The 17,084-nt window shown below is 33.7% G+C and overlaps 1 protein-coding gene across 1 annotated transcript; it reads right to left on the bottom strand.

Moving 5' to 3' along the window:
- On the bottom strand, positions 1 to 17,084 carry LOC143064883 (uncharacterized). The gene is made up of 9 exons (XM_076238071.1): positions 16,906 to 17,084; positions 14,644 to 14,787; positions 13,983 to 14,099; positions 9,079 to 9,271; positions 5,398 to 5,723; positions 4,183 to 4,518; positions 3,597 to 3,719; positions 954 to 1,191; positions 1 to 506 (listed from the first exon to the last, which is right to left on the bottom strand). The coding sequence occupies exons 1-9, from the start codon at positions 16,988 to 16,990 to the stop codon at positions 74 to 76; spliced, it is 1,995 nt and encodes a 664-aa protein (XP_076094186.1). The 5' UTR covers positions 16,991 to 17,084; the 3' UTR covers positions 1 to 73.

Genomic DNA, 17,084 nt, shown 5'->3' with positions numbered 1-17,084 from the left:
TATTTGCAATTATTTATTAAATATCTTTAATACAAAACATAAATTAATGAAGATCATCATTTGATTCGTGTGGCTAATAGTCTGGATAAGGGAAGTTAACGTCCAATGTTGTTTGGCTTTTCCATGGAATAAAGACATTTGTGACGTTCGGTTGTAATTGAGAATCTAGTGAAGGATAATGCCTGATGAGGATATCTTTCATATAGGTATTTTCCACGTAGTCAAGACCCCATTCGGTGTAAAATTCAGCAGTGTAATCATCCGTGAAAAATCTATCAGCTTCAAGTCTTCTTCGGGCCATCACCAAAAATATTCTGAAAAAAGTATCGCTAAATCCGAAACCCTCTGGAAGTGATGATTCAGCCAAAGACCCAACGAGAAGGTCAATTTGTTCAACATCATCGTCATACATCATTCGGAGTTCTTCTACATGGGTAGCGTTCGTGGTAAGATCTTCAAATGACGTTATAGGTGTCAGGTGCAAATTCCTTCTGAACTCATTGTATCTATTAAAATCAAATGCATATGTTATCGTATAAACACATATGATTTCAAAATAATGCTATTTTCACGTCGATACATCCATACCAATAAATATTTGCAGATATGAAATTGTGCTGATTTTAAGAATATTTTATGTAAAGTTTTATAAAGTTATAAATTTTGTCGGTCCATGTAATGAGTTTTCTCGTTGGCTTTATTTAGGTTTGTAGAACAGTATATCATTTATTTTATATATTGTAGTAGGCAAAACATTTTAGAGTTTTGGGTCTCAAATGTTCTAGAACTTCATACTTTATTCGACATTTGTTTAAATCTTTTTTCTTCGAACGCTACTGATCAGTCTTTTGTAGACTTAACACGCGTCTGTCTTCAAGAATTTTAATCCTGGTATCTATGAAGAGTTTATTGTATGATATTAGATTCTCATAAATGTTAGGTTAAATGCTAACCTTGGTACGCCTCTTTCTCGGTCTCGAAGAATGTCTATCGTAGCTAGATCTACATGTCCTGATCCATGTGGACTTGAAGCTGGCAATTTTATATTTCGGAGAAAATTTGGATAATTATGTAGCGTCATGGCTCCTGGATGATCATTACCCATCGAATAAAATAGATTTTCCATTGAGTTTTCCTCGAAGACTGTCTCTGATTTTTCAAAAACAGCTTTCATCATATCATAATCATTTTCTGAGAAAAAAAAACAATAATCAAATCATAATTATTGCCATAATTCAGCTTTAAAAGAATAAATACTATATGATTATCTCATCACGTCTCTCAGTGAGTATAGTCCCTAGTGTTAACAGTGGGTTACTTGCCAATAATTTTTATACCCCTTCCAAATTTATTTCTCCATGTTTAATGCCTCAAATTGTAAGTAGGGGGGTGAAATTACACTGTAAAAAAATTTGGGTCCAGAATTTTACAGGAAAGTAGTGATTCGGTCCAGCTGAAAAAGGTTAAAAATTAGCACTTCGGAAGCTGTCAAAAGATTTCAAGACACCCTAAACACAAAATTGTCCATATTTTGAGTTTGAGGCGATGAAGTTTTCTATAATTTTGATATAATTTGTCCCAAAAGTAGTACAACACACTGTAAACATTTCATTGAGAAAGCGCAGCTGGGATTTTTTTAATTTTCATTTATGTTCTAAAAGAAATGCACTACGAATTAATTGTGTTCTCGGACCAGTACGTCAGATCAAATCATAGGCCAAGCGAAATAGCAAATGAATATAATTAAAATAATTTATTTCATTTCGTGAATCAAGGTTTTTCTTAAAACATATATCTTCATTAAATATGGACATGTGGCATTGTTTTCAACAAGATAAATACAAACAATAAGATAGTCCCAAACCGTTTATTAATATATGAAAGAATCGATTACGATAAAATTTAAAACAGAAAAATAAGTCTATGAAACAGCAAACTAGAAAGACACGAAACCACAAACTATAACCTTAGGTCAACATCCAATGTACAACACAATTTCTTTAAAATTACTAATTCAGGAGCAGTAAGCTAACAACAGTTTGTCTGATTCGTTTGAAAATTTCAGGACAAATATATATCTTAACCTAATGAACATTTATGTCTACGTCGAACATGTTGGTTGATAGGTGGGTTCATCTGACATATTTTTAAAGCTAGATAACCTAATAATGATTGTGACCAAGTTTGGTTAAATTTGTCTCAGTAGTTTCAGAGGAGAAGATTTTTGAAAGATTACCAAAATTTAAAAAAAAAATTGTAAAAAAGTTACAATAAAGATCGATAACACCATAAGGGGTCAATTGACCATTTTGAACCTGTGACTTATTTGTAAATCTATCTTTGCTGAACATTATTGCTGTTTACAGTTTATCTCCATCTATAATAATATTCAAGATAATAACCAAAAACTGCAAAATTTCCATAAAATTACCACATAAGATGCAGCAACCCAACAACAGGTTGTCCAATTATTCTAAAAATGTCTGGACAGATAGATCTTGACCTGATAGATAATTTAACCCCCTGTCCGATTTGTTCTACATCCTTTGGTTTCAGAGATATAGGCCAAAATCTACATTTTACCCCAATCGTAACTACTCGGCCAGTCTCGCTATGCAGTCTAATAACGTCATTTCTTCGTGCAACCAGAAGGACCGAGTAGTTCCGATTGCATTTTACCCCTATGTTCTATTTTTAGCCATGGCGACCATCTTGGTTGGTTGGCCGGGTCATCGGACACATTTTTTGAACTAGATACCCCAATGATGATTGTGTTTAAGTTTAGTTAAATTTAGCCTAGTAGTTTCAGAGGGGAAGATTTTTGTAAAAGTTAACGACAACGACGGACGCCAAGGGATGATAAAAGCTCACTTGGCCCTTGGGCCATTTGAGCTAAAAAGAGACAACACCAAAAGACAAAAGGATCCCACTAACATGTTTACCCGCCACATTCTGTATGTATGCGCATGTCCCTGTCAGAAGCCTGTATTTCAGTGGTTGTCGTTTTTCATGCCCCACCTACGATAGTAGAGGGACATTATGTTTTCTGGTCTGTGCGTCCGTCCGTCCGTCCGTCCATTCGTTCGTTTGGGTCTAGGTAGTTTTTGATGAAGTTGTAGTCTAATCAACTTGAAACATAGTACACATGTTCTCTATGATATGGTCTTTCTAAGTTTATTGCCAAGTTAAAGTTTTTATTCCAATCTCACGGTCCACTGAACATAGAAAATTATAGTGCGAGTGGGGCATCCGTGTACTGGGGACACATTCTTGTTTGTTAATAAATTAGGCCGTTAGTTTTCTCGTTATAATTGTTTTACATTTGTCATTTAGGCATAAATTCTCCATATTCGTGTTTGGTATTTATATATTTAACAACGTTCGATAAAAAAAGAGGCGGAATATCCCAAGCATGAAGGAGACATGCAAAACTTATAGGTTGAAGGGGAAATTTAAACATCAGGACAAGAAAGTCAAACAAAATCACAAAACACTACATAGAAAACTTAAGACTGAGTAACATGAAACCTTATCTAATAAATCAAGTTAAGCTTCTGATCCATAAATTGTATTAACGCGGGAATACGAATGCTTACCAACAACATCTGTCTGGTGGTTTCGGATCTGTAGACTATCGGGCATTAGTGGATGCAAACGATAAGCAGCTATAAAGTCTTGTGTTATAGAATATGGAACTCCTCGGATATTCTTGGGTTTCCCTGCGTACAAAAAGAATAGTACAGAAAAAATGATTCGATAAACTGAATTTTTATTTATAAGAAATCATAAAACATAATTTCATTATAATCTAACCATTCAATCATGAATATATATTGTAACAGGTGTGGAATGATAGATTTATAATGATAAATCTTGTCAATGCAAATTATCCGTCATTTGAAAATAATATTATCACTCGAGATAGATAATATTTGACTGATAAACAATCATCTATTTTTGCCGTCAATTGAGTTTAGATCTATTTTAAAAACTTTTTTACAATAAAAAGAAGCACCCACATGCAAAACGTGGAATTAATGCAGCTGGTCATTTGTTTTATTTTGTGTAAAATATTTAACATTTTAAAAAGTTCCCGAGAAACCAGATCACAACTAATGATGAAACTTCAAAGATACGGTGTAGTCAAATTTTGATTGCCTTTAAAAGAAAAAATATTCTTACCTACAGTTCCTGGAATTCCATTGGCTAATTGTGGAAACTGTATTGCCAATTGCGCAGCTAAAGTTTCATTGTTTTTGGCAAACTCCAACAGAGTCACGCCATACCAATTGCTGACTAAACCAAGTATAACAAGCTTGTTTTGCAAAATAGCTGGTGTCCATTCTAATGTATGAATTTTTGCAATAACAGCTGCAACAATTAGTCTTGCTGTATCGAATAATTTATTGTCATTCCATTTTGGATTTCTCTCCTTCAACATATCACATATATAGTTATGTTCCCGAGTCCATAGAATATGAAACACACCAAGTCCAACCCACCAATTTATATTTTGCCCTACAATTAAACAAAATATAAATTTCCCCATTATTAGTATTATGTAAAAAGCGCCTACAGTTTTCACGAGAGGTACTAGCTATCGGTAGTCAATGTACTTTTCTATATTTTGTAAAAACACTTATTCCTATCAGAAATAGTAGAGATAGCTATTTCAGTTTCATTAGTTGTTCCGTAATACCATTGCCTTCTCTGCTTGTTCGCAATGGAGATCTTTTAAAAAAGAGATTGATTCATTGGTTGATTGGTCTTTTAACGCCACTTTTAATCTATTTCGTGGCGGTCAGTTTTTATGGGTGGAGGAATCCGGAGTGCCCAGAGAAAACCACCGACCTTCGATAGGAAAACTGACAATCCTAGTCAAGTAAGATTAGAGACGAGTGCACCCGCACGAGCGGGTTTGGAACTCATAAACTCAGCGTTGACTGGCTATGGATTACAGTAGTAGAACTTCTTAGACCACTTGGCAACCGAATTGAATTGTGTTACAGTTGTCATTTCAGGGTCTTTTGTTGCTGGTCCTTTATAAATGTCTTTATGTAATTTAATATGTAGTAAGCTAACACATATTTTTTTTTTGAAAACTGAGCTATTAAATTAGTCTATCTTTTAAGTAAAATCGGATTGGTTTTTATAGTTTCAGATATTGTACAATATAATAATCAGAAAATTCCTAAATGTTTTTGTCATTTTTAATTTTTAATGACCAATCTTTGGTCCCACCCTAAAATTTTCTGTTTATATTTTTCCTAAATCTGGAGGTAGAAAAATATAATTTTAGGCAAATCAAACATTGTTTTACGAAACCAGGACATGACAAGACTATGTTTAATGTTTGGACTGACGTTCCCATATTTAATGATTAAATACAGTACTCACCAGTAATGGGTAATCCCGTTGATGGTTCTATTGGCAGACGATTTTCATCCGTCATTATAAGCTTACCGTCTCTCTTTGTGCGTATTCGTTTGATTATTTTTTTATTAACTCCATACAATTGAGATGCATCCCACCAGTGTGTGACAGTATTTTGATATGTGTCGTAGTCCTTAACATCCTTACAGTATGAGAAATCATCTGGCAATCTTTTGCAGATGTCTTTGTTTATTCCCGGGAGAGGGGTACAATCGTCGGACCTAGTGGCTGGTATCTTCATTGTTTCATTAAATTTAGAGTCATCATCTTCCAAGGAAACCTCCATTGTTCTGTGAAAATCATAGCATTTTATGTCAAATGAGACAGTGATGACAAAGTTGACAAATTTACTACAAAATCATATATACCTACGTTGTCGTTTTAATTTTAACATTTTTTACGACAACTGCCTGAAGTGGGCTATTTTACTTATAACGGCAGCTCAAACAAAATGGCAGAAAGAGTGGTAAAATGATTTGGAAGAGAACGAAGGTCTCTCAAAGAAAATATATCGTGAGGACGATGTTCTCAGTCTTATTGATTCAGTGTTGGACATTTCTTCCTGTATGAACAAAGGCTAAAGGATTTCATCAACGCAGAAGTCAAGTCTAGTACTAGTAAAACGTCTGGTGCTATGTTTGGTAGCTCGGACCCCTAATCTCTAGAAAAAAGCATTTCTAGTGTTGACAGTAACATATTAATGTATATGTTGAAATCCATACAAGATAATCAGAAAAAAAAACCAAGACGTTCAACTTGATTCTTTCAACAATAAAGTAAATGAATTGTATGAGAATGAATACGATAACTCAAGAGTATGATGATGCAAATGATGATTTAGACATAGACAAGAGACTAGAGCTTCTGGCCAAAAGTCTCGGTCAGATGAAAACAATGCCGTGCAAGGCAAAACACAAGATTCGAAATAGTCAGCGGAAAAAGTACTATGAGCAAACGGTTAAAACATTGACGAAACCTTGGTAGAATACATAACAACCTTGTTAAGAAATGACACGAATGAGAGCCAATTCAATATGATGATATTATCAGTAGTAAAAGGATGATGTATCAAACGTAGCCAAAGATAAATAATAAAGAAGACAGCTCTAAGATAGCAAATCGTATTCTCTAGGTAAAAAAATACATTTGGTACAGGCGGTGGAAGCTGCTATAGCCATGAAAGAGGTATAGGATGTGAGCTACTGTTCACTTATATACCTCTTCTTTAAGAATTTGGTAAACAGGGTTTAGTTGTTTTTTTTTTATCATCGTGCAAAAGTAATCTTGACGCAGTCAACATCTCGTGATAAAAAAAAGTAAAATCACAAAAATACTGAACTCCGAGGAAAATCGAAACGGAAAGTCCCTAATCAAATCGCAAAATCAAAGGATAAAACACATCAAACGAATGGACATCAACTGTCATATTCCTGACTTGGTACATGCATTTTCAAATGTAGAAAATGGTGTATTGAACCTGGTTTTATAGTGATAAACCTCTCACTTTAATGACAGTCGCATCAAATTCCGTTATTTTTACACCGATGCGTGAACAAAACAGACATAATCGGTAAAATAGTCAAAATATGGTTACAGCAGTCATCACTGTGTTACAATCTCAAGACAAACAAACATATACAAAAAACACAAAAAGCATCTATCAAATTAAAAAACGCATTCATTGTTTCGCGTGTTGGGCGTCAGAAAATGCAAACGTCACAAAAAATGTCGTTCAATGTCTATTCAAAACAATTATAATTTCACACGAAGAATGGTGGTATGCAGGGTAATAAACTCAAAAGTTATGTTAGAATTAATCTCAGAAACAGACCAAGATTAAAAATTATCCAGCAGTTCTTTAGAATTTTTAAGAATCCATATATGGTTAATACTACTACGCGTGTGAAATAGTTTTGTCGTTTGTCGTTCAAAGTATTATCAAATTTATAATAGAACAATTACATAATGACATATAATTGAACAATAACATTATGACATATAATTGAACAATAACATAATGACGGGATCTTTAAAAGTACAGAGTCACGTTATAAGAAACAAGGAAACACAAAAAGTCGCATATATACAAAACACACCAGCAAAAATGAAAGATAATACAAACACATTGACGGGATGTATAAGTTCCGAGCCACGTCTAATGGATATCACATAAAACAGACCAAACAGTAAAAGTAATATTAATAATTGAACAAAGACAAATGAAAGAACAATATAACACGTAGTTAAGATTATAAACAACGTCAGTACGCAGAATCTAGACATCAAGACCATCATGTATCATTTATGAAGTTGATACGGAATATTTATCAACAAGGTTTTGGTACCTTCCGATGATTTTTTTTAGAAAAACGGACGAGACGTTCTTTGACATACCCCTGGTTCATCAACTTTCTGCTCAGACAAGATTGAAGAGGTTGAAGGAGCCCAATAAAATATCCAACATGCACTTTCTTTTCAAAAGCCTATACTATCAGATTATTACATGGCATTATTCATATCAGATGTGGATATAATATGTAATGATTGATATCATAGTAACTACTGTTCCGAATTTTATATAACCTAATGCATGTATAAGATAACTTCAGGTTTGTCCTTGTACGAATCCATGACAAATCGCCCCACTGGGAAATCGCCCCACACCTAACCCCCCCCCCCCCCCCCCCCCCCCCCCACACACACACACTTTCTGAAAAATTGCTCCACTTATGAAAAAGAATTGAAAATAGGTTGTATAACTTGCTCCATTTATGAAAAGGATAAAAATCCCTCTGAAATAAAGTTTGTCAACTCGCCCCACTTGTGAAAAATAGATTAATCCTGATGAATTTAGTAATTCCAACTCGATTAAAAAGTTGCAACCTCGTTTGTATATTTATCATGTTCCTGTTTCACTCATCCTTAGATAAACATGTTTTACCCGTTTGCACGCTTTTACACTAGTCATTTGGGGGCCCTATATAGCTTTTTGTTCCGTGTGAACCAATTGAAAGCTCCGTGTTAAAGACCGTTCTTTGGCCGATGATGGCCGTTTTTGTCGATAAAGCGGTGAGGTTGTCGTTGGCATCCACAAATATTCACTCTGTAGTTAAAGTTTTTGAAATTTTAATAACTTTCTTAAACTATTCTGGATTTCTACCAAACTTGGACAGAAACCTGTTTATAATAATAAAATGGTTTCCAGAAATAAATTTGAAAAAAAAAAAAAAATCCTGTTTGTCTGATTTTTACTTATAAATGGACTTAATTTTTCTGCCACTTAACATTTCTTTGACGTAAATGTCAACTAGTTTTTAAGTTGGGCGAGTTGGCAGACGTGAAAATTGTATATTCATCTAGATTCTACATTTTTTTCATTTAGTGGGGCGAGTTGGCAGGAGGAAAATTAACGGGATTTAACACAAGTAGGGCGATTTTTTAAAAAGTTGGGCGAGTTGGTAAACAAGTTCGGGGCGATTTTTTTTAAAAGTGGGGCGAGTTGTTGAAAAAGTGGGCGGTTTGGTTTTGGGCGATTTACCAGTGGAGCGATTTGTCCTGCTTTCTCCTTGTACTGTACATCTTTTTTTTTAATTTATAGTGAAACTGTACATCAGCAAACAAACAAAATATTCAAAACGTACATACCTGCTTCTGTCATTTGTACCACTATCAAACCAGTCATGTATCATAAACTGTATCCAACCAGCTACCAGAATGTTTATACTTGTAGCTGGTATAAACTCAGTTCTCTGCAGCAATTTTCTGCTGATATCACGTGGGTTCGGTTTATACAGATTGCAGTAATCCTGATATGTGACTTTGAGCGGAACATTTCTTCCTAAAAATCAATAAAATATCATTTTACTCAATCTTTAGAAATGAAAATCATAACCTTGATTGTTTTCAATGCTTCAATGTTATTTGTAATCTTTTAAAACTGTATTATTTTAATCGTTTGTTTTGATCTCATTTTGTTACAATGAACAACGACTTAAGAAGATGTGTTTGTTCGTGAAATGACAAACTGTAGTTTGCAATTGAACAAGGAATAAAATAAGGAGATGTGGTATGATTGCAAATAAACTCGTCATAGATACCAGGATTAAATTTCGTATTTACGCTAGACGCGCGTTTCGTCTACATTTACGACTCATCAATGACGCTCGAATCAAAAGTTAAAAAGGCCAAATAAAATACAAAGATGAAGAGCATTGAGGAACAAAATTCAACCACAAGAATTAAATAGACAAGAACGTAAATAACTACATAGCACTGTATGACAATAATTATATTAGTTTTGTGTCTTTGACAATATTGTTATTGAAAGGTATCCATTTCCTTTAAACTTCAAAAATAAATTAAAATGAAAATTCGAATAATATACATTCTGTATGTGTATGCCTGTCCTAAGTCAGGAGCATGCATACTTGTTTTTCGTTCATTTTTTTTTTACACGTCAATAGGCCGTCCGTTTTCTCGTTTGAATTGTTTTACATTTGTAATAGCGGGGTCTTTTTCTTTTGTTTTATACAATTATTGTAAACAATTCAATCACAAAAAAAGAACTAAATTATATATAAATATACTAAATAAATAAATGATTTGGAAAATACGTTGAATGCATAAAAGTCAAGAGAATTCTGAATGCAATTAGGTTCTATCCGGGCACTCTGGTTCTAAACCTTGGTTCCATCTTGGTTTTTTTTGGTTCTGAATCTTGGTTCTTTGGTTCGAAACCATGGTAACAGGTTCAACATCCGGGTTATTTGGTTATAGCAACCCAACTTCTTGGTTCCATCTGGGTTCTATTCTAGATCATTCTAATGTTCCCGTTGAACTTGGAGAACATAACCGCAAGTATTCGAATAAAAAATAAAGTAGGTCAAAGACGCTAAAATTGTTTTATAACATTAAACATTTCAGCATCGTCGGTAAAGGAAGATGTAAGGTATTTATCTTCTCTTTTAATTATTTTCATTAGGAAACTAGATAAAAATAAAGCATCGCATAGATTTTAAAAATAAATCGAAATATACAGTATATCGAACATCCTTTTATTTTATTCAGTCGTTCTGTTTTCATTTATTTTTCTTTAATCATCCCTTATTTCCGTTAATAATTCTAGAAGTTTTAAAACCACATGTCGTTCAATTTGCCGACGATATGTGCATCTAGCCACTTGACCAGTTAACGACTTGTATATATATTTGAATGGTTGCATATTTATTTTCAAGTTCGACTGAATTTTATTTAATTGGCTTTGTAATAATGCCAGATTTGATAGAAATACATGTCAAGTATATGTAACAACTCGTTTTGTTCGAAACAAAATGTAAAAAGACATATAAAAGAGATGATCAAGTTAAGTTTGTAAGCTTTAATTAGTTGAAAAATAAACTATACAATATTACAAAAAATGTATATGTACAATAAATTTGTCAAATTTGAGACTCCTTATGATGGGGATGCATATAATCATTCGGCCCCCCCAAAAAAAGAAATCAATTGAAAATTAAGATTAAATATTTTCATAATAAAATTGTGTGTGTGTGTGTGTATGTGTGTGTTAATGACAGTGCTAGTGGGATGAGTGTTACCATAACAATAGTCAGAACTTCTGTGTTGGTGCCATAATGGAGAGGCAGAAGGTGTTACCCTAGTCTGTTCTTCTCGAACATCCCAAAAAATAAGTCCCGTTCTCCTAACTTTAGTTTGCCTCAACCAATACTGGAAAATACTACAAAACTAATACACAATATAAAAAAGAAAATGTGACATGAGTGTCAATGAGAACTCTCCGCAAAAGACCAAATGACTCAGAAATTAACAACTATAGGTCACCATACGGCCTTCAACAATGAGCAAAGTCCATACACAATAGTCAGCTATAAAAGGCTACGAAATGACAATGTAAAACAATTCAAACGAGAGAACTAACGGCCTCATTTATGTACAAAAACATTTATGTAACACATAAACAAACGACAATCACTGAATTACAGGCTCCTGACTTGGGACAGGCACATACATACAGAATAAGGCGGGGTTAAATTTGCTTAACGACCGGGATCCCCACCCTTTACCTCATATGGCTTAAGTGCCAATGAGAACTCTCCACAAGAGATCAGATGAAACAGGAATTAACAACTATAGGTCACAATACGGTCTTCAACAATGAGCAAAGGTCATACCTCATAGTCACCTATAAAAGGCACCGAAATGACATTGTAAAACAATTCAAACGAGAATAGAAAAGGACAAATTTATGAACAAAAAATGAACGAAAAACAAATATGAATTACAGGTTCCTGACATGCGACAGGCACATACATACCGTATAAGGCGGGATCCCCACCACCCCCTAACCTTGGACAATGCTTATTACCACACAACACAAAATAACATTTGAAATTTGGTAGCGTCACTTTTACCGTTTATGATAATTCGTGTCCCTATAAAAATATAGAAAATGCTGAATTTTTCGTTCCCGTTCTCTTAATTAAGTTTGACTCAATCAAACGTTATAAACCTTATACGCAATGCTTATTACCCCATAACACACATCTATGAAGTTCGATATTGGGTGGCGTCACTTTTTCTGTTCATGAGTCATTAGATGTAAGAAGATGTGGTACGAGTACCAATGATACAAATGTCAACACGGAGCCTTAAGATAGGAAAAATGCTAAATCTGTTGTTACCGTTCTTCAACTTCAGTTTGCCTTAAACAAATATTTTGAAACTTATACATAACGCTTATGGTCACAAAATGGTCAAAATAACGTGAATTCTGCATCTATATGTGGAAGTTTACTCATGTTTTTTCACAAGCAGGGGCATCTGTGGCCCATTGACATATTTTACATTTTTTTAAGTAAACATCTTATTTACTTCCATTGAATTCTACTTCTAAAATTCACTTGCATATTTTTTTCAGGATACAGGTGCAGTTTGGTAACAGACAACGATATTTCAAGTTACATGTGACCAGCATAACAAAGTGTTTCACTAGATTGAGCTCCCTGTCTAAGTGTACTTTAAAGGTTCTTTGCATTGAGTTCAGTTTATTGATATGCCAATGGGTCTTCAACAAAGCGTGAAAATCCCTCGACCGGAGGCGGGCTTCAGACGGCCCCTAAACAAAGTGTGTACTACTTCAAACTCCAAAACATAAAAATGAACTTACAATTAAAAACATACAAGATCAACAAAAAACAGAGACTCCTGACTTGTCGTCAAGGTAATCATACCAAGAGACACACCCAATATGCAGAGGTCAAGAGTCAAAAAGTCATAGTCTGGTCAAAAGTTCCTTATAAAAAAAACACAAAGCAGATTTTGAGGAAAGGGTAATCGTGCTACACAAAACTAACAAATACATCTTTATATCTAAAATAGATATAATAAGATGTGGTATGCGTGCCAATTAGACAATTCCTCATTTAATTCAAACAAAATATACAAGCTGTACATTGAGGCCAAAGGTCAAGCTCACATGAAGTGTCTATTGCCACTAGACTCACCATCTTATGACAATACATCTACATGCCACATATTCAGAAGCAAGGTCAATTGAAAATTATATTTTGAGGTCAAGGTAATATACACACTGTATCCTGATGACACACCCAACGTACATAGGTCAAGAGTCAAAAAGTCATATTCTGATCAATAGTTCCATGTCAAAAATATACACAGCAGTCATGCACGAAAGTTCATCATGGTACACGTAACAATGTCTTATGTCGTGATGCACTACACCTGCCAAATACAGAAAACCTAGATCAGAGACTGAAACACAAGACATATAACTAATTCAATGGAACGGTACTTGTATTGCATGTTACTACAATTGCCTTCAAGAAAGAACATAAACTCTCGCAACACTGCAAAAATTAAAACCGTCTTTCACAAAAGTTTAGCAGGATTCTTTTCAACGATTATCTTACCATTATCAATTAAGAATCGAGTCGTGCAGTTATGTCAATAAATTAAAACGGTAAGCACTTATCTAAAAACTAGGGTTTACCATTAATTTCAAACCTAAGTAACCATGTGATAGTTCTATGATAAACTGATGGAAACACATGATACAGTCATGAAATTTAATATTTGCAATAGTACGACCAGAACAATACAAGACAGAGTTGTAAACAAATGAAAGTAATGATAAAAACGAATTTTTAATCACAATGCACAAATAAGGAAGCGTAGTTTTCATTCAATTTATTTATCTAAAATGTACGCTGTATATTTATATAAACGATCAATCTTGTAAGATATAATTAAAACGAAACAAAATTGAGTTGCGTGGTGGCATGATGGACAGTAAATAAGGTAAACATTACCAAATTAAATAGTAGATAAATAAATTCTGTGTAAAAATAATGAAAAATTACTGAATAACGGGATGATTACTAACCATTGATAATTCATTACTCTACAAAATCTGAAAAATACATGAGAATCCAAGCTCCTTCCCATGTAATATATGTATTGAACTACAGTTACTCTGGAACAATTGCGGCCTTGATATTGATTTAACTCACCTAAACGGTAATTAATGCCTCCTGCTGCTGGATTGTCTAAGTCATTACAATATCCGTCTACTCGTCTTGCCTTGTTCGAAGATTTTGGACATTTTGTATTTCCCTTTTCCACTTTACCTATAACATAAGTTTAATTCTATATGAGAGGGATAGGATGGCAATTTTCAAGAATGAATTGCTTATACACCTGAATTAATTTATATAATATTGCTTTAAATCGATATGTACATTTTATATTCGTTCATCTAATTTGGCAGATATATAGTTTAGGTAATTTGGTGGGGTTCGTGTTGCTCAGTCTTTCGTTTTCTTCTTTATTTCTTCTGTTTTTTTTTATGTCGATCGTTTTTATATTGTAATGGCATTGTTGGTTTGTTTTCGAATTTAGGCCTAGGGGAGTTATCATTAACAAAATACACAATGATGCTATTGGGGATGTTCATCTTGAATGCAATGAGCTTATATTACAAATCCGTAAATACAACCTGTTCAAATATTAAAAAATAAATTAAACATATCAGCTATAGCTGATACATATTCTTTAATGATTGTTTCTGAATTTATATCTATTGACTTATTTTTTTCTTCAACAAAAACAGAAATCTAGAATAAGGTGAACCAAGATATTCCAGTTTGAAGTTTGCAGTTCTGATCAACTTACCAATTTTCGGGTCAAAACATTTTCGTTTTTTTGCTGGACTCTCTGTATAACTATCTATCAAATTTTCTCTCTGTAGTTGACCCTGTGCCCCAGATAGAACCACAACATCATACGGATAAGGATATTGCCACCAGTTTGAAGGAACTGCAATACGATATGAGTTTCTTGATAGGAACATTTGACAAACGTTATTAGAATATGGACTTTTAAAAATGAAGATATTAAAACAATAAGCATAAAACAAAATGGTCTTAAAATTCGCAAGCCGTTCAAACATACACCTTCAAGTAAAGTTCAAGCACTAACTATATATAACTATATGTAACTTCTATGTCATTTGTTCTCTGATAGAGAGTTATCTTATTGCCCATCAAACCACATCATCTTATTTTTGTATAAAACAAACCAAACTTAAAGGTAAATTAGATAAAAATAGCATAACAACTGACCTAATCAAACGTTACGTTATCAACCAACTGATCGAGTGGACAACATATATTATAGTCCTGAATTAGACAGTTCCGAAGAAAATTGTGCGTTAAACCTGTAGTGGCTTTATAGCTAGCAAAACCTCCAGCTCGTATGTCATTTTGTTTTATACTTCCGTGCATAAGGGATATTGACAAAATTGGCGCGGGACGTTTGCGCTTTTACCTAAGACGTTTGCGCTTTTTTAAATGGACATTTGCGCTTCAATTCATAGAACATAGATATAGGAAGATGGGGTAAGAGTGCCAAGGGACAACTCTTTATTCAAGTAACAATTTATAAAAGTAAACCATTATAGGTCAAGGTACGGTCTTCAACACGGAGCCTAGGCTCACATCGAACAGCAAGCTATAAAAGGCGCTTTTGATAAAAGGACTTTTGCACTTTTTATATAGGACATTTGCGCTTCTACAATATTTACTTCTCATGACTTACCTCCTATTTTATTCAACTTTTTTTTTATTATAGTTAAATGTCATTACGTAGGACATTCGTGTGTTTAAAAGTTATTTCATAGCACATTAATTAGTATAGTTATGTATACTAGCTAAAAGTAAACATTCTAAAGATGAAAAGACACGTAAAGTCATCACGGATCAGTTTTAGTTTAATATCTGAAGCTCAGGAAATAAGCAAATTAAGCTCTTTTAAATAAATTTTCTAGTTCTTTTTCTCAATTCTTGACCGAGGTTCCTGTTCAATAATATAACGAATTTTAAAGAAATTAACCGACTGTTGTTTAATGACTATAAAAAACGCCACATTATGTATGTATGTGCCTGTCCCAAGTCAGGAGCCTCTAATTCAGTGGTTGTCGTTTGTTTATGTGTTACATATTTGTTTTTTTGTTCATTTTTATATATAAATAAGGCCGTTACTTTTCTCGTTTGAATTGTTTTACATTCATTTCGGTGCCTTTTATAGCTGACTATACGGTATGGGCTTTGCTCATTGTTGAAGGCCGTAATGTGACCTATAGCTGTTAATGTCTGTGTCATTTTGGTCTCTTGTGGAGAGTTGTCTCATTGGCAATTATACCACATCTTCATCGCAAATGTCCGGTCAATTTATACAGGTATTCAAAATTTAAAAAAAAAGCGCAAATGTCCATAGTGTTTGAAATCGCAAATGTCCTATCGTGTAACAAGTAAAAAAAAAGCGCTAACGTCCTGTGCTCAAAATTTTGGTGAGCAACCCAAACAAAAAAAGTTTAATGTGACAAAAATTCTGACTGAGTAGCCAAAAACTTGTACACATACACCACACACATACAACACAACTGACTAAATAATTCAAACAAACATGCATTCAAATAAACCCAACAAAGACGCAAACAGAAAAGTTTTGGTTGATAAATTTGACAACTATCGATAACAAGAATTTTACGCTTACTCGGCATTACAGTTAGGATTTGAATATAATAAAAGAGTAAATTCAATCTTGAGCATGATAAGATATTAAAAAGAATGTTTAAGTATTCAACATCAAATCAAGACACACGCATTAGTCCTCTGTTAGTTAATTGTATTATTTGATTTAGGCATTTAGAACCTTGGTCGACCCCACAGTTTAAATGTCTATAACACGTACGATGTGACTAGTGAGCGTACAAACGAATGTTCATGAACCTAACCTTACTCAGTCAATACATAACATGTGCGCGTAAATAAATGGTCCCGTCCACACTGTTATGAAAATGATTATATCTCATTGACAATCATATCACAACTCCTTATTTTATATTCTATAACCATGCCTCTGAAAATGTCTTACCTGATGGACCTTGTGCTGTACAATGATTTACAGCTAAGCATGCGAGAAAGAAACAATACACATGCTTATAATCATAAGTCTCCATTTCGTCGGATCCCCTTGATGATATGATTTATACTTGTGTATACTTTAGATGTAAAAGACGTGTTAGACAAGTCGACACCACTGAGCCAACAGTA

Source organism: Mytilus galloprovincialis, chromosome 2 (genome assembly GCF_965363235.1).
Source record: "Mytilus galloprovincialis chromosome 2, xbMytGall1.hap1.1, whole genome shotgun sequence".
In the NCBI taxonomy this organism is placed as follows: Eukaryota; Metazoa; Mollusca; class Bivalvia; order Mytilida; family Mytilidae; genus Mytilus; species Mytilus galloprovincialis.
The sequence above is the reverse complement of the archived record's forward strand: the minus strand, read 5'-3'. Positions and strand labels throughout refer to the sequence as shown.

Excerpts from the sequence above, each read along its gene's own strand:
- LOC143064883 (XM_076238071.1), bottom strand. The coding sequence starts at position 16,990 with ATGGAGACTTATGATTATAAGCATGTGTATTGTTTCTTTCTCGCATGC. Across the intron at positions 14,100-14,643 it reads ATGTTTTGACCCGAAAATTG|GTAAAGTGGAAAAGGGAAAT; the intron begins GTAAGTTGATCA and ends CTTATGTTATAG. Across the intron at positions 5,724-9,078 it reads GGTACAAATGACAGAAGCAG|AACAATGGAGGTTTCCTTGG; the intron begins GTATGTACGTTT and ends TGATTTTCACAG.